Raw genomic sequence first — 17,314 nt, 5'->3', positions numbered from 1 at the left:
TCATGCCTCAGGGTAGCCTGTTGCGGCCGCTGAGGAAGGAGTGGCCGGAGCTGCCTTTGTGTCGCTGGATTCCCCGCGGGTCGGGAGGCTTTCCCTTTTCATCAATGCTGCTCAGTGGGAGACAGCTGCACTATGTTTGCCTGCGGCTGCACAGTGCAATATGAGGAACTGCTACGTGCTTGTTCTTGCAGAAATGTGGCTCCAGGGCAACATCCCATGCACCATCAATCTACAGGCCATGACTTCATTATTATTTTTATCTACCCTGTGTTGTTTTTGTACCTATGTGTTTTTCTGCTTAGTGTGCTGTTGGTTCTATGTTTTACACCTTGGCCCCAGAGGAACTGCACCCTGTGTCTACACCCTGCCATCCAGTATTCCGTTTGGCTGTATTCATGTGTATGGTTGAATGACAATTGCTCTTGAACTTGGAATTAAAATATTGGAACTGGAGTGACTCTCAAAGTTGGAATGGCTTTGCAGTTTCTGATCAAAGGTGATAAGATACTGGATGATATTATCTAATTAATCTAATCAGCCCAGTTCAGATCAAAACAATTCATGCCAAAGCTTCAGCCTGGCACTTTACTCCCCTCTTAGAGTCTTGTATACAGTTCGAGTCAGCGAGGTGAGGAAGACATCAGTTCTCACATGTCCGTTGGAGGGTATCAGCATTATGTGCTGTGTCATCTGAAGTAGGTGATCAAGGCCTCATGAACATGATTGTCATTGGCAAGTTTTTCTACAGGAGTTTTCTGAAGTTTTCAGAAGTTTTCTGATGACTCTGCCATAGTTGGAAGCATCAGCAAGGGAGATGAGGCTGAGTACAGGACTACAGTAGGAAACTTTGTCACATGGTGTGAGCATGAAATATCTGCAGCTTAATGTGAAAAAGACTAAGGAGCTGGTGGTAGACCTGAGGAGAGCTAAGGTACCAGTGACCCCTGTTTCCATCCAGGGGGTCAGTGTAGACATGGTGGAGAATTACAAATACCTGGGGATGCGAATTGACAATAAACTGGACTGGTCAAAGAACACTGAGGCTGTCTACAAGAAGGGTCAGAGCCGTCTCTATTTCCTGAGGACACTGAGGTCCTTTAACATCTGCCGGACGATGCTGAGGATGTTCTACGAGTCTGTGGTGGCCAGTGCGATCATGTTTGCTGTTGTGTGCTGGGGCAGCAGGCTGAGGGTAGCAGACATCAACAGAATCAACAAACTCATTCGTAAGGCCAGTGATGTTGTGGGGATGGAACTGGACTCTCTGACGATGGTGTCTGAAAAGAGGATGCTGTCCAAGTTGCATGCCATCTTGGACAATGTCTCCCACCCACTACATAATGTACTGGTTGGGCACAGGAGTACATTCAGCCAGAGACTCATTCCACCGAGATGCAACACAGAGCGTCATAGGAAGTCATTCCTGCATGTGGCCATCAAACTTTACAACTCCTCCCTTGGAGGGTCAGACACCCTGAGCCAATAGGCTGGTCCTGCACTTATTTCCTGGCATAATTTACATATTACTATTTAACTATTTATGATTTTATTACTATTTATTATTTATGGTGCAACTGTAACGAAAACCAGTTTCCCCCGGGATCAATAAAGTATGACTATGACTATGACTATTTGTCATTGCCTTTTTCTGAGCAGTGTCTTTACAAGATGGGTGACCCCAGCCATTATCAATACTCTTCAGAGATCATCTGACCGGTACCTGTGGTCACATAACCGGGATTTGTGATGTGCACCAGCTGTTCATACGACCATCCACCACCTGCTCCCATGGCTTCATGTGACCCTGATCGGGGCTGAGCAGGTGAGACACCTTGCCCAAGGATGATCTGCAGGCTTGCAGAGGAAAGGAGAGCCTTACACCTCCTTTGGGAGAGACATATCTTCACCCCACCACCGAATTGTCTAAGTAGAACCCAGAATCAGAAGAATGTGTTAATAAGTGCAAGTTGATAGGATAGGGCTGGGACTCTAGGGAGGAATGTCTAGTAATAAGTATAGCATACAGTACTTCCTTATATTATGACAGTGTCAGCACATCAGAGATAGTTCACTGACTGCAAGGCACTCTTTTGATTAAGAAGTTCTGATTAATGCTTTCCCTCTTTAGCTGAGAAAAGAGCGTCTATTTGATCTCATCTTTCCAGATTGAAAACCTTGTCATAATTCTGCTAGAGAATATAACAACACTTAGCACATCCTTGGGGTGTGCTGGTTGTTCATACAAATGACACATTTCTCTGCACAGTATGTTTCAATGTCTATGTGATAAATCTGAATCTGATGTAAATGTCACTGTTTTAATGCGAGCCCGGTGCATGGAGGCTTCAGCCGTCTTCCTGGGAACCAACAGGATTTGATCGCCCTGGAGCCAATTTCCTCAGGGTATCCTTGTTAACTCAGGAAGAAAATAATGGCATAGACATTATGCTACTGGAAAGTGACATGGCCTTATGACCCAACGTCTGTACAACTCCAAATGGCGAGTTTAAATTAACCGCACCCGCAAATTTGCATTAATTATATCAATTTGTATCATCGATGATGCCAATGACAGTGGTAAATGATGATGACGTCGACTCAGACAGTGGTAAAACTCCATCATTAATATCCACGTAGGAGGAAAATGTACTAATGTTGCTTAGCCCTGGCCGCATTCAACTCCATCATTAAGAAAGATGGTTAGTTCTTCTCTTATATTAGCACAGGTGGAAGCCATTCCTCCCATCAGATCCCTGCTAGACCCTCCCCAGAACACTCTGAGCAAACCCATATCCCCTCTCTGACACCACCATCACTCTCTGACGGTGGTGTCTGAAAAGAGGATGCTGTCCAAGTTGCATGCCATCTTGGACAATGTCTCTCATCTACTACATAATGGACTGGTTGGGCACAGGAGTACATTCAGCCAGAGACTCATTCCACCGAGATGCAACACAGAGCGTCATAGGAAGTCATTCCTGCCTGTGGCCATCAAACTTTACAACTCCTCCCTTGGAGGGTCAGACACCCTGAGCCAATAGGCTGGTCCTGCACTTATTTCCTGGCATAATTTACATATTACTATTTAACTATTTATGATTTTATTACTATTTAATTATTTATGGTGCAACTGTAATGAAAACCAATTTCCCCCGGGATCAATAAAGTATGACTATGACTATGACTATGACTATGACTATGATTATTTTCCTGTACCCTGTAACTTACTCTTTTTGAGTCACAAACATAAGCTCACTTTTGATTCTGTCTGCCAAAAACCAACACTCATGATTACGTGCCGTGTTGTATGATGTTTTGCCATTGCCTTCTTCTGGGCAGTGTCTTTAGAAGATGGGTGACCATCTTCCATTATCAATACTCTTCGGAGATGGTCTGCCTGGCATCAGTGGTTGCATAACCAGGACTTGTGATATGCACCAGCTGCTCATATGCCTGTCCGCCATCTCCTCCAGTGGCTTTGCGTGGCCCTGATCGGGTGGGGGGTGGAAGGCTAACCAGGTGCTACACCTTGCTGAAGGGTGACCTGCAGACTAGCAGAGGGAAGGTGGACCGTCCACTTCGGTTGAGATGTATCTCCACCCTGCCATCCAGGAATCTACACTGGGGGGTATAGCAACCAGTGAACTTTGCAGTCCCTCTTTGGCATGTGGGAGGAAACCGGAGCACTCTGGGAAACCCATGCTATAAACCGACACTCTTCTTCCTCATTTTCGTTCCGATTGGTGAAGGAATAAGGTGATAAACGTCATACCTTCCCATGAAATCGCCCGTGCCTGTAAATTCCCTATCCCAGATTTAATAATCCAATTTGTATCTGTGTGTAGCAATTAATAATGTATGAGTGTGACTTTGAAAAAGCTAAAATACACTTTGGCAAGACATCAACTATCTATTCTCTAGCCAGACTTTAAAGCCCATTTCCAGAATCTCATTGTGGAGTAATCAGCAGAAGATCAATTGGACGTAGCAGCTAACAAAACTGTCTTCCTGCAGCTGACTGATAGTTTTGGGAAACGCATGATCGGGTTTACATTCTAATGCAGAAATAAATTCTTTAGTTAGGTTGGGGGAAGGGCTGGTGACTGAGGATTAGCCGAATCTGCACAGAAATAAGAGCTATTAGGTTGAGATTTATTCATCAAATGTACCAGAAGTGGAGCGAAACGTTTGCAATGCAGACATCCCACCTCTCCCGGAAGTTCTGGGAGTCTCCCGCATATTGATAGTGGCTCCCTGATGCCTGGAAATTATATACAATATCCCACAAATCGATTTTTGGGAGAGGGAGAGGGAGATGGAGATTGCAAAAGTGACATGTTGAGGTGAGTTTAACAGGTGTCATTCATTCATTAGCGTAGCTAATGTTATTTAAACTAGCTGGCAAGCTGCTAAGGAGCTACTCTATTGATGTCCTGCATGATGACGCCAAACTCCCTGTAGACTTGCTTAAAGTTGTAGTAGAATAAACATGATACTATAATATATAATATAATATATGTACATATTTTAATGTCACATTTTCTGCATATACCCAACTTGGTTTACAGATTAGACAAAATCACTAAACAAAGTATTACATACACCCTTGGAGGTCGACGGGGAGCGGGTGGGGTATATGGGGCTGCTACCTGCCTGAAATGAGTTTTTGCAGGGTGGGATGTCTGGCAATACTCCCAGGGATGTGCTGAGTGCAGCTTGCAAGTATTCCCATGCCTTCCAGCACCAACATAGCATGCTCACCACATTCTGCAGAAGCACACAGCCAGCAACAACTCGAAGGAAACAAACAACAACGGCAAGACACTCACTCTTTTCCCACCCACCCACTCGCACACACACATAGGCCTCCAACCTCAGGACAGGCTACTTGCCGGCCTAGAACCCTTGTTCTTGCATTTTCAGACTTGCAGACATTGGTCCTCCAACTTTCACCCCAGGACTTGCCATGGGTTCAACCTTTGGACTCACGTGGACTTCCAGCCCCGGCGATCCTGGCCCTCTGACTCCTTCCGGCCCTTGTCACGGCTTCGGACCTCTGTCTTGGGTCTTCGACTTTCGGGCTTCTACTTCAGCCTCTCAGTACTCTGGACTTCTTCAGCTTTCTACCTCAGCTTCACAGTGCTGTGAACTTCAACCTTCGGACTTTGCTGGGTTTGACCTTTGGGCGTCAACATCTGCCGGACGATGCTGAGGATGTTCTACAAGTCTGTGGTGGCCAGTGCTATCATGTTTGCTGTTGTGTGCTGGGGCAGCATGCTGAGGGTAGCAGACACCAACAGAATCAACAAACTCATTCGTAAGGCCAGTGATGTTGTGAGGATGGAACTGGACTCTCTGACGGTGGTGTCTGAAAAGAGGATGCTGTCCAAGTTGCATGCCATCTTGGCCAATGTCTCCCATCCACTACATAATGTACTGGTTGGGCACAGGAGTACATTCAGCCAGAGACTCATTCCACCAAGATGCAGCACAGAGCGTCATAGGAAGTCATTCCTGCCTGTGGCCATCAAACTTTACAACTCCTCCCTTGGAGGGTCAGACATCCTGAGCCTATAGACTGGTCCTAGACTTATTTCATAATTTACTGGCATAATTTACATATTACTATTTATTATTTATGGTTCAACTGTAACGAAAGCCAATTTCCCCCGGGATCAATAAAGTATGACTATGACTATGACTGTGACTATGACTTTCAGACTAGTACGGACTTCTGACCTGAGTGACCTGGGGAGTTTTCAACCCTTGCGCCTCCGGCCCATACCTGGGACTCACTGTACGGACCTCCGACCCAGGGCCGGTCTCCCACCTGGGATTGCTGGTCTTCTCTGTGCCTACTGGCACGTTTCTGGAACCGTGAGCCATTGTTGGGCCAACTCTTATAAATCAGCTCAGAGCTTGTAGAAGAGGACCAGAGTGAGCAATACAGCCCCACTGGTCACTGCCTTCCCGTCAAACAGTACAGTCATGTAAGGGGTGGCGCAGTAGCATCGTGGTTCGCACAATGCTTTACAGTACCAGCAACCCGGGTTCAATTCCCGCTGCTATTTAATCCATCAAACAAGAAGTATATGGAAAAATTATAATGAGTAATACGTACAAATTGCTGGAAGAGCTCAGCAGGCCAGGCAGTATCTATGGGGAAAAAAGTACGGTCGACGTTTCGGGCCGAGACATCAGTGGTACTCTTTCCCGTAGATGCTGCCTGGCCTACTGAGTTCCTCCAGCATTTTGTGTCTGTCGCTTGGATTTCCAGCACCTGTAGATTCTCTCTTGTTTATAATGAGTAATGTCTGGCTAGCAATACTGATATAAAGTTATCACTGATTTATAAAACGAAGGAGCTGTGGATAGTCACAGGTGGTCTGAATATACCTGTGTTTTCACAAGGTAAGTGTTGGCTGATTTTGGAATCCCTGAATAAATGCAGAATTCCCAGACTTATTGGTTGAATTCTGGCCGTGACCTACCAGCTGGACACCTTAGATCCTTTATAGCAAAGAGATGCCAACCAATGTTGGGAAAGAGGAACTGGGGGTCACAATTGGGGAAGTCCTTCAGTGCCTCTGCTGAACATCGTCCTTTCCCCATCTGCCATTCATTTCAGGCCATTGGCAACAACACAAGGAAGAAGATGCATCAATGTAATATCGCTGCAGCCATAAATGCAGTAGGAACAATGCTATAAAGGCATGACACTATATCTTTACATTGAATACTTGACTACTGGTCACTTGATGGCAATAAATGCTGAACTCCACTGGGAGTATCACGGTGGTAGCTTGCTGGGGTTTGGTAGTGCAGGCTGGAGGGCTAAGTGGAAGGTAACTATTCCATCTTCACATGCCCTCTCCATTTTAATTTATTCTCTTCAGGCAAAAGCAACACATATTAGTAAGCTTAACATTTCCTGAATTTTGCCTTAAGTGCATAGAGCAGAATATATACACAGGAGAACGCCCTGCATGGTAGAATTTATTATTTTATTTTATTGAGATATAGCACAGAATACAGCTTTCCAGCCTTTCTAGCCACGCTACCCAGCAATCCGCCAATTCAACCCTAGCCCAATCACAGGACAATTTACAATGACCAATTAACCAACCACCTGGTTTGTCTTTGGAGTGTGGGAGTAAACTGGAGAACCTGGAGGAAACCCATGTTGTCATGGGGAGAACATACAAACACCTTACAGGCAGCAGCGGGAATTGAACCTGTGTCACTGGTAGTGTAAAGCATTGTGCTAACCACTACAGCAATTCATTAATTATCACTAACTAAATTGCATCAAGTCTGGTGGCCTTGCCAATGGTTGGACTGTTTTGTGGTTACAAGTTCTCTGTGCTGATCCAGGTGATATTAAAAACTGAAATATTGAAGAAAACCAAAATTTGCATCCTGTTCTCCCCCAATCTTCACTGAAAATTCTCAGTTTTGTCCGTCTCCACGTAATTTTTAATTCTGAATGCAGCGTTATTGTTGCTATTTCCCGGCGTCTGTCTAGTTAATCTAAGCTACAAGTAACTAAATTCAAAGATTCAAATTACATTTATTATCAAAGTATGTACGCAGTATACAACCCTGAGATTCGGCTTCCCTGCAGATGGCCATCAAGCAAAAAAAGAAAACCATGAGACCCATTCAAAGAAAAAACATCAAACCCCCAAAGTGCCAAAAAAAAGAACAAATCACGCAAACAACAGAAAAACAGAGTATAAAACAGCAAAGTACAAATTATCGAACCAGTCCAGGCATATTCAGTTTGGCTAAGTTCAGTCATCCTCCGACAGCATTGAGTGAGAGGGGGAGAGGAGGGCAGAGGGAGGAGGGTGGTGGTGGTGTTGGGGGTGTTGGGGGGGTCGGGGGGAGGGAGAGAGAGATGGGAGGGAAAGAGAGAGGGAGAGGGGAGGAAAGAGAGAGAGATGGAAGGGAGAAGGAGAGAAAGAAAGAAAATTCAGTACTTTCCTCTGGGGGCAGCATACAAGAGGGAGAGGGAGGAGAGATGATTCAAACCTCAGGGACTAAGTGTCTTTGCAGCTGTTAGTAAATACTTCTTGCAGATGATCTAAGTCACTTTTCACTAACTCAGGTTATAAATGTGATTCACTTGAACAAGTTCAAAAGCCTTGGCCCCAATTCTGACTGCTCTGAATTAATTATCCTGGATAATCTTGCTTTAGAATTGTTGGTGCAGTTCTTGACATCAGATTGCTTCCTCATCTGAAGGCAGGTGAAGTCAAGTTCAAGTTTATTATCATTGAACCATACACCTGTATACAACTGAATGAAACATCGTTCCTCTTTGGCAAAGGTGCAAAACACAGTGCATACAGTCACACAGAGCTCACATGGTTACGACAGAACGTATGGTCACCAAATAATATTAGAACAAGTCCCTGTATGACAGAGCCTGAAGATTGACAGGCTGATATAAAGTGTGAGGTGCATGTTTATGTAGGACAGTATAATGTTACTGGCACTATTAGAATAAAACAAACAATTGTATAAGTAGGTGAAATGCAGGAATAATAGGTGAATAGTGACCGGTGCAGGGGGAGAGTGGGTCTGTGAGCTGGGGAGTTGAGGGAGAAGCACAGGCACAATATACTTACGTGCTGGGTGACAGCAGGGTGTTAAGCCTAACAGCCTGGGGGAAGAAGCTGTTACCCAGCCTGACAGTTCTGATTGTTATTCTGGTTGATGGCAGGAGGTCAAAGAGACTGTGGGAGGGGTGGGAAGGGTCTTTGACAATGCTGGGGGCGCTGCGTTTACAATGCTTCTGATGTGTGTCCTGAGTGGTGGGGGAGGGGGGTGGTGATGTTTTCGGTAGTCTTCGCTATCCATTGCAGGGACTTGTGATTTGATGCATTGCAATTTCCTTACCAGATGGTGATGCAGCCGGTCAGGACACTGTTGTTCGTGCTCTTGATAGCTTTGGGAGGACAGACAGCGAGATAAGCCTGTAATGCTTCCCACTGTGGGGCAGGGCAAACATTTGTTATAAGCATCCAGTTGAAATCAATCATAACCGCCTGTGCCTGCCTCTCAGAAGCTGACGACAGGGATTTCTCAGTGAGTCGTTCAGAGTTGAACATTATAATGGGCAACTTTATGCTCCTCTTGCTTTCAGGGAAACAGGGTACTGTGGGTCCCATCACTGATTGACACAATGTTGGCAGCAAGTACTGATTCCAAAACAAAAGCACAACTCCCTGCAGTTTCTTGCGATCACGGGCAGAGCAGTTGCCATTCCAAGCCATGATGCATCCAGGTAGGATGCCTTCTATGGAGGGAGCTGAGAAGGGGCAATCTCCAGTGTACTGCTGAGCATTCGCATCATGTCCAGCCTTCTCCTCTGGAATCCGCATGTGGCAGATATGCTGATGCATCAGTCATCATGCCATGGATGTACAGTAGATCCAGACTGTCCTAACAACTAAGAATTGCTCTTCTTCTATTCCCCAACTGACCTCTTACCTGTTCTCCTCACATGCCTTTCACCTCCCCCTGGTGCCCCTCCTTCTTCCCTTCTCCTTTCTCCTATGATCCACTATCCTCTCTTGTCAGATTCCTTCATCTCCAGCCCTTTCCCTGGCTTCACCTGTCACCTTCGAGCTTGCCCTCCTTTCCCTCACCCCCCCTCCACCTTTTCATTCTGGCATCTTCCCCCTTCCTCTCCAGTACTGATGAAAGGTCTCGGCCTGAAACGTCAGCCCCTTGTAAAGACACTGCCCAGAAGGCAATGGCAAACCATTTCTGTAGAAAAGTTTGCCAAGAACAATCATGGTCATGGAAAGTCCAGGATTGCCCATGTCATACAACATGGCACAGAATGAATGAATGAATGAGTCAGTAATAGCAGGGATCCTCAACAATGCTCCTGTTAAGTGTTACCAGTAGCAGGGGAGGGAGACAATTGTGATCCTCTCCGCAGTTTTTAACTATCTTCTGTAGGGTTTTGCAGTCTGATGCCTTGGAGCTGTCGTACCACACAATAATGCAGTAACACTCTCAATGGTGCTCCTGTAGAAAGGTGTTGGAATGGGGGTTTGGAGCTTTACATGCCTCAGTCTCCTTAGAAAGTGTAGCTACTGTTGTGCCTTCTTGACTATGAGGAGGCGTTTTGGGTCTGGGTTAGATCTTCTCACATTCCAAGAATTTGCCCGCATACCCTACCACTTTAAAAAAAAATTTATTCATTTTACAGGAAGTGGGCATTGCCAGCTAAGCCAGCATTTATTGCCCATCCCTAGTTGCCCATGCATTAGGGCCAGTTCAGAGTGACCCAGCAGCCTAACCTACGAGCTTGTATGTTTTTGTGAGGTGGGAGGGAATCTGGGACAGGGAGAAATCCATGTGCAATTTTACAAGGAAATTCCACACAAAATAGGTCTGGAGGTCAGGAGTGAAGACAGGTCTCTGCACAATCCAGTCAGCTTCATTCCTCATTCTTGCTCCATGGCCTTGCTCATTTATTTCCCTTGAGTGCTGCTTGCTTTCCTTTGGAAATCTTACGATTGTTTACATTCTGCCACCCTCACAGTTTCCCCTTTCCAGGTTATCGCTACTCATTGCATTCAGAAAGATGTTCAAATTTCCCCAGCGGTACTTCTTGTCTGCAACCTTAAATTTGCACACTCTGCTTCTCTCAGAATTATCAGTAATTGAAAAGGGTTCAAGGGAGGTGATGGTGCGCTCTGGTAGATTAGTGTTTACGTCACTCATTTAGTAACCTGGAGACCTGGACTGACTACCCAGAGGCAAGTGTTCAACTTGCATCAGTGACAGCTGTGGAAATGAAGTACAAATTAAATTTCAGGACAGAAAACAGATATTGTTTTTTTATATATATATATGGCATATGGTTACCAGTTTAACAGAGATTGTTATCCTGTATTTTCCCTGAACTAACCAGCTTGCTGAAATGTTTTGGTGGGCAGTTAGAAGTCCACTATCAGAATCAGAAATAATTTTTTTTTTAAAAAGTAGTGAGGTGGTGTTCATGGATTCATTGTCCATTCACAAATCAGATGGCAGAGGGGAAGAAGCTGTTCCTGTATCGTTGAGTGTGTGCCTGCAGGCTTCTGTACCCCCTCCCTGATGGTAGCAATGAGAACAAATCATGACCTGGGTGAGAGGGGTCCTTAAAGATGGATGTCAGCTTCTTGAGGCATCAAATGGATGGATTTGGAGTCACACATAGGCCAGACAGTGCAAGGACATCAGTGAACCAGTTTGGGTATTTACGGTGGCTTGGTTCCGTGGTGATCGTCACTACAGGTGCTAGTATTGTGTTACATGGTCATAGCCTTATACAGTACTGAATCAGGCCCTACAGCCCAGGTGATCTATACCAACTAAGATGCCTTTTCCAAGATAATCCCATTTCCCAGCATTTCTCCTCTAACTTTCTAATCTTCTTCTGTCCATATCTTTTAAACATTGTTACTGTTCCTGCCTCAACTTCTCTGGCAGCTTATTCTACATAGATACCACCCCTTGTGTGAAAGAAGTTTCCCCTCAAATTCCTTTTAAATCTTCCCCTCTCACCTTCATCTTCTCCTCTGCCCTCTAGTCTTCATTTTGCCAGCCGTGGGAAAAATACTGAGTGCACTCACCCGAACTCTGCCCCTTATTATTTTACCCATCTCAACTAGTGTAGTGGTTAGTGTAACACTATTACGGTGCCAGCGACCTGCCTTCAGTTCCGCTGTTGTCTGTAAGGAGTTTGTACGTTCTCCCCAGGACCACATGAGTTTCCTCTGGGTGCTCAGGTTTCCTCCCACATTCCAAAGGCGTATGGGTTAGAGGTTAATTTGCCACACGGATATAATTGGGTGGTGCGGACTCGTTGGGCCAGAAGGATGTTGCCATGTTGTCTGTCTAAATAAATTAAAATATATATATTTGGAGAGGGGCCCAGGGCATTCTTCCTTCTCTTCTGCACAGCAGAATTCGTGGGTATCAGCTTCTGCACATTAGTGCGACTAATTGTAGTTTCAGCAGTGAACTGCTGAACTAGCTGCATCCTTTAGTGATGGTGCATTTTACTCAAAGTCCTGTAGGTTTTTTTTAACTTCACTTTCCTGCCTTTATGAAGGATGGAGAGGCAGCACTGGAGAAAGTAGAAAACTTGCAGTTTGTATGAGGAAGAATTAAACTTCCTCAGGCAGGAACAATCTGATATTTAGCCGTTGAAATCGTAGAATACTATAGGTCCATCCCAGGACATCACTGTCTGAAGGCCAAACACCTTCTTCTGCTTCATCTAACCATAAGGACAGAAGTGTGGATGTCCACTGCTCACACAGTTTTCATTTCCGTTCAAAGCTCTTTAAGTCCTGAGTGAAACTGTGAGAATACAGATACAAAATTCCCTAAGAGTGGCGTCACAGGTAGATAGGGTCGTAAAGAGAGCTTTTGGTACGTTGGCCTTTATAAATCAGAAGTATTGAGTATAAGAGTTGGAATGTCATGGAGAGGTTGTATAAGGCATTGGTGAGGCCAAATTTGGAGTATTGTGTACAGTTTTGGTCACCAAATTACAGGAAGGATATTAATAAGGTTGAAAGAGTGCAGAGAAGGTTTACAAGGATGTTGCCGGGACTTGAGAAACTGAGTTACAGAGAAAGGTTGAATAGGTTAGGACTTTATTCCCTGGAGCGTAGAAGAATGAGGGGAGATTTGATAGAGGTATATAAAATTATGATGGGTATAGATAGAGTGAATGCAAGCAGGCTTTTTCCACTGAGGCTAGGGGAGAAAAAAACCCAGAGGACATGGGTTAAGGGTGAAGAGGGAAAAGTTTAAGGGGAACATTAGGGGGGGCTTCTTCACACAGAGAGTGGTGGGAGTGTGGAATGAGCTGCCAGATGAAGTGGTAAATGCGGGCTCACTTTTAACATTTAAGAAAAACTTTGACAGGGACATGGATGGGAGGTGTATGGAGGGATATGGTCCAGGTGCAGGTCAGTGGGACTAGGCAAAAAAATGGTTCGGCACAGCCAAGAAGGGCCAAAAGGCCTGTTTCTGTGCTGTAATGTTCTATGGTAATAGCACTGAGGATGGCTGGTCATTTTCCTATTCATAATAGGGATTTCTCCACCAGAAATACCTAGAACTAGGGATTGGGGGCAGAAGCATGGACCTACTGAAGAGAATTTGAGTGGCAAGCAAGGAATTTTATACAAATCACTGGTCCTCAACTGTTTCTGCAGATATGTTCTGGGTACTGACCATGACGAGTGGAACCCTTCCCACCCTGAACAGAATCTGGAGAGCAGATCTGCTCTGACTGAAATGGAGATCTCCAGCAGTGCAGTTCTCCAAATAGCCAATAGGGCTTAGGAGAGGCATAGCCAGGGTAGGCAGCCTGCACACTTTTCGCAGAGTGATAATACCAGAGGGCAACTTTTTAAATATGAGTCAAGGAAAGTTTAGTACAGATGTCAGAGATAGTTCTTTTACACAGAAGATGGAGGGTGACTGGAACCCACTGCTGGGTGTGGTACAATAAAGACACTTAAAAGGCTCTTAGGCACATGGATGTAAGAAACATGGAGGGTTATGGGTTGTGTAGGAGGGAAGGGTTAGATTGATCATGGAGTAGGTTTATATAGGACAGCACAACATTGTGGGTCAAAGGGTTCATACTTTGCTATACTGCTCTATGTGCTACATTTTTACCATCGAGGATTACCCTCTTGTGGTTACTACCATTGGGGAGGAGTGACAGGAGGCTGAAGACATACACTCAGCAATTCTGACTCTGCTCCTCCGCGCCTCCCCCCATCATTTCTGAATGGCCCATGAACTCTGCCTCCTTTTGTTTTGCACTATTTACTTAACTTTGTAACGTATTGTAATTTTATGTCTTCGTACTGTGCTTCTCCTGCAAAACACCTAATTTCATGTCACATAAGTGAGTGATAATACTCTTCTGATTCGCTTCTTATGGAGATCAGAAATTAATGGTTAGAAGTCATAGATACAAGCTTGTGTCCTATGGTTCATCGTCATGATGTGCTGTGTTGTATGAGTGGGCAATCATGGTATGTGACCATGATCGTTCTTGGCAAATTTTTTTACTGAAGTGGTTTGCCATTGCCTTCTTCTGGGCAGTGCCTTCACAAGACGGGTGACCGCAGCCATTATCAGTACTCTTCAGAGATTGTCTGCCTGGCGTCAGTGGTCGCGTAACCAGGACTTATGATATGCATCAGCTGCTCATACAACCATCCATCACTTGCTTCCATGGCTTCACGTGACCCTGATCGGGGGGCTAAGCAGGTGCTACACCTTGCCCAAGGTGACCTGCAGGCCAGCGGAGGGAAGGAGCACCTTACACCTGCATTAGTAGAGACATATCCTCACCCCGCCACCCTGGTCCTATAGTTATCTAGCACAAAGACACAAGTAGTTATTCTGCAAGATCGCTTCATAAAGTTTAATAGCAATGACATTGTATTTTTTTACACATCGCGTGACTGGGATCAAACCTTTAGTGGCTTATTAGAAGGTATAACATTTCCAGATAATAATGTTTCACTGGAGTTGACACATTCAGGAAAAGGCGTTCACTTTGCTTAATAGGATTATCAGTGTACTGTCTGGAAGATAGACCGTACACTTAATACCGAGTAGACGGAATCACCTGCAGTTTATTTTATATTGTAACTACATGCTGGTATTTATGTCATTTTATTCCGTATCTATACTTTAACCTCTAACTTTATATAATTCTTTATTTATAATTGTTGAATGTTGTTGTTTGCCGCATGTTGTGCCAACACACCACGGCAAATTCCTAATATGTGTAAGTGTACTTGGTGAATAAAGTTGATCCTCGATCATTGAGTTTAACATACTATAATACAATAGTATTCATTTGTCCTCCTGGTTTGTTGATGGCAAACAACTCTTGCTGGATATGTTTCTAAGAATGAAGAAAATTTCTGGTATCTCATTGAGATGTAATTTAGTAATACAATGAAACTGTTAAAACAGTGATTATAGTGACTTACATAACACAGTGAGTTTTAATTACTTACCTTTAACAACCTAATTAAGGAGAAATATTTCAATGAAAGGGCCATTTTTTTTGTTTGAAAGTGCAAATTATTTTGTAAAGATGGAATAATTTGCTCAAATATAGGGAAATGTGAGAACCTTCATGTTTTATGTATTTACAGGATTATTTGTCCTTGACTGGATAGCTTTGATCTTCCTGCAATTAGAGCTACCTAACTCACAGTAACACAATACCTCTGATCTGCAAGGGAGTTGAGATCAGATGAGGGAGGCTTGGGACCTGAGGCTGCAGATTAACGTGTGATTCAGTTCACCAATTTTCCCTCGACCAGTGGTATTCTTGTTATCCCCTTGATTATGTACGCCTGCAAAATATTCCAAAACAAATTAGGTGCTGCATTTGCTAAGGAAGGCTAGCCACCTACAGAGAAGTTTGGACAGGCTGAGATCTTTTTTCACCTTGGAGCCTAGGAGACTGAGAGGTGATCTTACAGAGCTCTATAAAGTCACGAGGAGCAGGGATAGGGTGAAGTCTGTTTCCCAAGGTTGGGGAATCAAGACTCTGAGCATAAGTTTAAGGTGAGACGGGAAAGATTTAATAGGAATGACCCGTTGGGGCACCCTTACAAGTTGGACTAGTTTTGTCAGGATAGACCATTTGAGCCAAAGGGACTGTTTCCACACTGTGAGACACAATTGCGTCAAACAGGTGAATGGGGAGCATGAGTAGGCCAGTTGGCCCCTCGTGCCTGCCCTGCCATTTATTGAAGATCATGACTGACCCTCAGCACCAAATCCCCACCTACCTCTCAGTGATACCTCCTAGCTCTGCAGGAATTTATGTGTCCATGTCTTAACTCCTAGCTTTTCAAGAATTTATGTGTCCATGTCTTAAAAATGTTCAAGGACTCTGCTTCCACCACACTTCGAGGAAGTGATGAATGAACGTTTGGGAGAAACTCTCTGCCTTAAGTGGATAACCTCACACTTTTAAGATGTCAATCTTAATTCTAAATTCTCACACATGTGGAAACATCCTCGCCACCTAGCCTGTTAAACCTCCTCGGGATTTTTGAAGAAATAACAAGCAGAATAGACAAAGAAGAATCAGTGGATGGATTTTCTTGGATTTTCAGAAGGTCTTTGACAAGGTGCTGCATCTGAGGCTGCTAAACAAAATAAGAACCCGTGTATTACAGGAAAGATACGAACATGGAAAGATCATTGGCAGGAGGCAAAGTCTGGGAATAAAGGGAGTTTTTTTCGGATTGGTTGCTGGTGACTAGTGTTCCATAGGGGTCTGTGTTGGGACTGCTTCTTTCTATGTTGTACCTCAGTGATTTGGATGATGAAATTGATGGCTTTATGGCCAAGTTTGCAGACATTACGAAGATAGGTTGAGGAAGCAGAGAGGCTGCAGAAGGACTTAGACAGATTAGGAGAATGGGCAAAGAAGTGGTAGATAGAATACAGTATTGGGAAGTGCATGGTCATGCACTTTGGGAGAAGGAATTTCTTTAGCCAGAGGGTGGTGAATCTGTGGAATTCTTTGCCACTGGCGGCTGTGGAGGCCAGGTCACTGGGTGCATTTAAGGTGGAGGTTGTTACGTTCTTGATTAGTCAGGGCATGAAAGGTTACAAGGAGAAGGCAGGAGAATGGGGTTGAGAGAGAAATGGATCAGCCATGATGAAATGGCGGAGCAGACTTGTTGGGTTGAATGGCCTAATTCTGCTCCTGTGTCTTATGGTCTTATGATATAATATTATGTATCTCACTGTAGTGTCTCTCACTCATCTAACCTCCAGCAGATACTGGCCTAGCCTCTGTATTAATACTGTGTGTAAGATTTAACAATCTAGCATTAACGATTATCTCTTCCCCTCTCTCATTAGGAGCAAGTCGTTCCTGTTTTCTGCAGTTTATGCTGCATTGATCTTTGCAGGGCAGTATTACATGAGAGAGCGAAGGAAATTTGAGCTTCGAAAACCATTAGTCTTGTGGTCACTGAGCCTCGCATTATTCAGGTGAGTGACTGATATTTTGTGGCAGTTTATAATTTTTAATTGATAGGTTTGGTTCAGCTTGTGCAATAGAGATGAGTCAAATTTTGAACCCAGTTTCCACTGAACTTACAAACTCAGAAGGGCAGAGCAAAAATGAAAATTTTGAGGCAAAATTAAATGTGAAATTAGAAAGTGAGGCCCAGAAAATCCTTGTTGGTGCTTCTTGACTTCCTTGTGATGGTTTAAAGAGCTTCTTAGC

At 44.3% G+C, this 17,314-nt stretch overlaps 1 protein-coding gene across 3 annotated transcripts in view; it reads left to right on the top strand.

Annotated features, from left to right (window-relative positions):
* LOC134358149 (very long chain fatty acid elongase 6-like) overlaps positions 1 to 17,314 on the top strand; it is a 140,269-nt gene that overhangs the window by 82,315 nt on the left and 40,640 nt on the right. For 2 of the 3 annotated variants that reach the window (XM_063070139.1, XM_063070138.1), the window contains one exon: positions 16,945 to 17,076. The exons of the other annotated variant lie outside the window; for it this stretch is intronic. In XM_063070139.1, coding sequence (XP_062926209.1) covers positions 16,945 to 17,076 — 132 coding nt within the window. The remainder of the gene's footprint in view (positions 1 to 16,944; positions 17,077 to 17,314) is intronic. 3 annotated transcript variants of the gene reach the window in all.

This window comes from Mobula hypostoma, chromosome 18, assembly GCF_963921235.1.
Source record: "Mobula hypostoma chromosome 18, sMobHyp1.1, whole genome shotgun sequence".
NCBI classification, from domain to species: Eukaryota; Metazoa; Chordata; class Chondrichthyes; order Myliobatiformes; family Myliobatidae; genus Mobula; species Mobula hypostoma.
The sequence above is the reverse complement of the archived record's forward strand: the minus strand, read 5'-3'. Positions and strand labels throughout refer to the sequence as shown.